Source organism: Manihot esculenta, chromosome 5, assembly GCF_001659605.2.
Source record: "Manihot esculenta cultivar AM560-2 chromosome 5, M.esculenta_v8, whole genome shotgun sequence".
In the NCBI taxonomy this organism is placed as follows: Eukaryota; Viridiplantae; Streptophyta; class Magnoliopsida; order Malpighiales; family Euphorbiaceae; genus Manihot; species Manihot esculenta.
The window spans coordinates 13,460,363-13,465,926 of NC_035165.2; the positions used below are offsets into that span (position 1 = coordinate 13,460,363).

The following is a 5,564-nucleotide window of genomic DNA, read 5'->3' on the forward strand; positions in this document are numbered from 1 at the left end:
TCGTGGATCCGAGCTCCTCACGAGAGCGAGATCGGAAGGATGCTTGCTCCTTGGTAGAACTGGCTAAGAGACCAGTCAGGGCAAGAAGACGAGGATCTGAAGCCTCTGTGATTCCGCCGAATATTCGCTCCTTGAGAAATTCGACGACAGCACTGGTCGGAGACTCGGAGGTAATGTCCGACGTGTTCAGAGCATTGTCAGAAGAAGACAACGGAGGATCGGTAGCAACACTTTTCCCCTTCCCAATGGAAGGAAGGGCTGGAGAAGCTCCTGCGGCAGCCCTGGACTTCTTCCGAGCAGGAGATGGGGCAGATGTTCTAGGAGAGGCTGGGCGTTTGTCCCCGGTCTTTGATGGAATACCCTCAGAACCCTCAGGTTCAGTCCTCACAGGGGCAGAGACATCTTGGGTAGAAACCTCTGGAATTGGGTCCTCTATAAGGACGATCTCCAGCCCTGTCCCAGAGGCCTCCTTGTCTTTAGTCACAGGGGACTTAGATTTTTCCCTTGACACCCCTCCAGGAGAACGGGCAATACCCTGCTCCACTTGTTCAGCACCTTGGGTCTGCTCCACAATAGCTAGGGAGGCTTCCCTCACGACCTCCGAGGAGGCTGGGGCAGACCTAGACCCTTTAGCAGGCCTAAGAGTTGAGCTCGACCCACCACGGCTAGATGGCTTGGTGCTGCGGGAGCTCGGCTTCGAAGCTCTAGAAGAAGCTTTGGCGGGAGGTCGGCTAACCTTCTTGGAGGAAGCAGCTTGAACCATCTCCGCAGCAATCTCAGTCACTGAACGCCCATCCCCAAAAGCGTCAAAAATCGCATGCATATTGTCCCGAGATAGGACAAAGTTCTTGGGAAACTTGATGTCATCCATCTTTACCTCAGAAGCTACAAAAAACGCGAAAGTACAAAGAGTCAACATATCTTCTGATATTACGGGCAAAGAAGAAACAGAATAATTGGACAAGGCACTATACCCGTGTCCCGGATATCCCTAAGATTGGACACGAACATACACTTCTCGACGTCATACTTCTTCTCAACAGAAGTCAGTCGAAGCAGCCCCACCTGCTCAATAAGACTCAATTGGGGCAGCTCGTTGCAACCCGGAAAGATCTCCCCCCAACTTAGATCCACCTCCCACGTTCTGGCGGACCCTAATTTTAACTCCGCCACAAGGAAGTTCTCCACCCATCCCTTTATGGAGTCCTTATACCCCGTGAAAAGAGATAACCCCCTACGGGGGGAAAAGTAATAGAAGTTTTGAACCGCCTTAACCAGGAGGAAAAAAGTAACGAACAGACAGGCCGTGGGTGTAAAACCCCAACCCAGGTAGATAGACTCAAAACAGGACATGAACAAAATGGAGTTTGGGGATAACATCCAAGGAGTCACCCCGAAACATTCAAAGACCTCAATAAAGAAAGGGGTAAAAGGAAACGGTAGACTGAATTCTCTCTGCTTCAAGAAAAACACTATACGACGACCCTCTTGGGGATCCACCAAACCCGAAGGGGGAGGGTAAGGAAGGACTATCCTTTCATTTGGAAGAGGCGCTCGAATCAGATACAGAGGAGTATCTAAGAGCCTCCGGGAAATGTACTTAGTTATGTTGGAAGGAGTAATATGCGACTCAATGTCAACAACATCAGGAAGCTCTGAAAGGGCCATGGAAGAACAAGGAAGCGTACCTGAAAATGCAATAAGGTGAAAAAAGCAGAAGGAGTTGCAGGGAGACAGAGAGCAGAAAAGAGCTAGTTTCTTCAGAAGACAGAAGGAATTCGAAATGAAAGGCAATAATGAGATGAAACGTTGATCTGAACAGTTTTGCCTTGGAGCGGCGCGATCATTAATTACTCTCGAAGTTTACCCTCTCAACGGTTATCTAATAACCAGCGAGAAGGTAAAGGGGCAAAAGGATGATCGCTGGGCTTCTCCACATCCGTCAAAGGCCAAGTCCACAATGACAGCCCATCTACATAAGCCCATTTGCCATCTACATAATACAAGCCCAACTCGTCAGTCACAGTAACTCAACTTGCCAGATTCACCACTTCACCACTTCCACGGTAAATACCAAGGAAATAGAGGGGCAAGTCATGAAAAGACTCAAAAGTATAAACAGGTGGGAGCATGATAAAAGTCAGACCTGCTTCTCACTTAAAAAGTTATAAGATTTGATTCGATTGTTATTGAACAAATGCTGCGAGATCGGAGGCAACAAGGGCACCTCGGAAACATACAGAGCTAAGGGCTCAGAGTTCAACTTATGAAATAACAGTAGAGCTCACAGGTCGGCATTCTAGCTCGGAAAAAGTAAACCGAAATAGAGCTCACAGGTCGGTCAGTCCAGTTCGAAAAACGTAACTTAAGAGCTTAGCTGACTAAAGAGATTCAAAGCTCAACCCATCGAGTAAAGACAGAGCTCACAGGTCTGTAAGTCCAGCTCAGAAAGAGTAACGCGAAAGCTCAGTTGGCTAAGTGGATCCGGAGTTCAGATCATTGATCAAAAGCAAAAGCTCACAAATACGGTCAGTTCAGCTCGGAAAAAATAAAATTTAGTTGGCTAAGGCTATGAAGAAAGCAGTATCAGTACTCCATCCACGACAAAGAAAAGAACAAGCTCAAGTATGAACGAAAAACAAGAATTTCATTAAAAGAAAAGTACATTACAGAATGGAAGACTATCCTTAAAAGGATTTACATGTCCGAGTCTACAGAATGGAAGACTATCCTTAAAGGATTTACATGTCCGGGCCTACAGAATGGAAGACTATCCTTAAAGGATTTACATGTCCGGATACTTCACCATCTTCGATTACATCGTCATCACCTACCTCACTACTCTAATCTTCAGCTCGGAGGAACTCTCGCAGCTCAGAATGTGAGTTTGGCAGAAAAGGCCAAGATCTGTCTCGCTATTATAAGGGAATTGAACAAGTTGATTCCCATAAGTATTTCTCACTGTTCCCCTATAATAGGTCGACACCCTGATTGCCCAGATGTGATTCACGATACATAAGGACAGGATATAATATCCGAGCTTGTCCGTATGTACCATGAAAACACAGGCTTTCTAGTTACGGCTCCAAGGAGATCGCTGAGCATACATTCGAAGGTATCGCCAGAAGCTTGACTGAATGCAGCAGATCTCAACCTCGCATAATACTGGTACTTCACACCAAAGGGAACAATAAGTTGAGCATTTTCACCACTTCCATTTATATCAAAAGCAGATAACAGGGGCATCGGGGAAATTTCCTTGTCTCTCCCGAAGAAAGGTAAAATTAGAGCAAACCCCTCAACACCCCAAAACCTCTTCGGAATCCGGACAACAAGCAAAGGAGGAGGCCGGCCAGACGACCTGGGTGAAATAGTTCCAGCGACTTGCCGAATGGTCTCAACCGTCGACCTCCCTACCAGAAGGACCTCCAAAACAACGCTCAGACTCCTTAGAGGTAACCTCCAATTTTTAAAAATTTTGAGCTGACCCATTTTTATCTCAGGTACTGCAAAAAGTTTCAAAACAGAGACAAGTCAGAACAATTTTCTATCAAGATGATAAAGGCAAGATTAAAGCAAATCTATGGAGTAACAAAGCAATACAAACTCAGGCTCACCTCCAGCCATTTGGAGAAGGCGTCAAATGGATCCTTCGCAGATAAAACAGGACAATCTCGTCGGAAGAAGGAAGCAGACAGAAAACTGGAAACGGAAGAATCCCTTACTCCAACAGAGGGTCCAAGAATGAAGAAAAGCTGGCGTTGATATATACCCGGAAGTCTGAGGCCCTAGCACAAGATAGAGTTATATTAGACTCTAAGTTAGCAATGACAGATGTTCATGGGATAGGAAAGAAAGGACATGTCCAGATAATGACGACAAGAAAGCAAAGGTAACAGAGGACACGGAGAATAGAGAAAAGCCAGAAAGGGGAAAAAGCAGATAAGATTCAAAAACTGCGCAACGACAGAAAGATGAAAGGATGTTATGAAGGCATCTGAACACGAACAGACGCGGTCATAATGGTTCTTGATATTCCCCCCCTCGGCAGTTGAAAGCAATAACTACCGAGAAGGTGAAGGGGCAATTGATGACCACTGGATTTCTTTACCCCGGTCCTGGGCCTTGACCACAGCCAAAGGCCCAACTCATTCATCCTTCAAGGCCGGGCTCGATCAAGCTTCTTCACTCAGGTCGGTCCAGCCCACGCGAAGCAGGTCCTCTCCTCTTGGGCCCAGCGTCCGGCCCAACTCTCGGCCCAACCCAGTATCCAGAGCCCTACTCAGACAGCCTGGCAGATCCGCTCGAACGTACGCACGAGGAGAATCAGAGGTCGTTACGCATGGAGCAGGCGGCTGATACCCTCGTACACCCGAATCTGTATGTCAGAGACGCGTGTCCCAATCACGGAGAGGCCTTTACACGTCACCAGTAAGCAAAGCGAAATGGATAAAAGGGGAGCTCCCTCCCCAGGTAGCATAAGTTTTTTTGAAGATTATTTTTCAATACCAAAACCCTTGTAAAACCCTATTCTATTGGATCACCAATCATCAATAGCCTTCCACAACCACAACCAACAAGTTATTGTTAATATATGGTTTTATTTATTTATTTATTTTTTGTTAGCAATATATGTTGCTAATAACTGCTACTCGTTACTGTCGTAAGGCGCATGTAACTCATTCGATCTTTAATACGACATTTTGAAGGATCATTTAATAACTTCAAAGGATTAGTCTATGGATGGAAAATATCCTGATAAATAAAAAAAATTCAAAAATTTAAAAAAAAATTAGGGCGGACATCTTTCTTTTTCGTTATTATTCAAATGTGATCAAAATTTATATGTAAATGATTATGGTAAAATTTAAGTTCTATTTATTTTACGAAAAAAATATATTTTTCATATTTTTTAATAGAAAAATCAAATTATTTTTTAAGGAATATTATTTATTTTTTAAGAAAAAAATTATTTTTCACATTTTATAATCTTATTAAAATTTTTATATATAAATTTATTAATATATTTTATTTTTTAAATTAAAATTAATAATAAAAAATAAATTACCTTATTAAAAAATAATTTTCATAAAATAATTTTTAAAAAATTATTTTATAAATATAAATTACTTTCTATAAACGAAACGCTTAATATTAATAATAATAATAATGATAATAATAATAATAATGTTCCTCCACCTTATTAAGGATAAATTTATTCTTTTTTATTCATTTTAAATTATAAAAACTTTTCCTTTTTGAACTCATAATTTATGAATTAACTTCTCAAAATATTACATAACTCTGTTTTTATTTATTTGAAATAATAATTTTAATTATATATGCATATTTTTATTTTATGTAAAAATAATTATATTTATATTCATGAAATATAATTATTTAATATTTTAATTATATATACATATTTTTAATTCATGTAAAAATAGTTATTTAATATTTAAAGTAAAAAAAAGTGTTTATGAAGGCCTTTTTGTTTTTTATCTAGCTACACAATTCTCCGATTGAAGAGTTTTACCATTTATTAGTTTTTTTTTTTTGCAACC

The 5,564-nt window shown here is 41.4% G+C and overlaps 1 protein-coding gene across 1 annotated transcript; it reads right to left on the reverse strand.

The window, feature by feature from the left end:
* Positions 1 to 1,813: 1,813 nt before the first annotated feature.
* On the reverse strand, positions 1,814 to 4,896 carry LOC110616191. The gene is made up of 2 exons (XM_021758540.2): positions 3,618 to 4,896; positions 1,814 to 3,506 (listed from the first exon to the last, which is right to left on the reverse strand). The coding sequence occupies exons 1-2, from the start codon at positions 3,625 to 3,627 to the stop codon at positions 3,007 to 3,009; spliced, it is 510 nt and encodes a 169-aa protein (XP_021614232.1). The 5' UTR covers positions 3,628 to 4,896; the 3' UTR covers positions 1,814 to 3,006.
* Between the last annotated feature and the right edge of the window lie 668 nt (positions 4,897 to 5,564).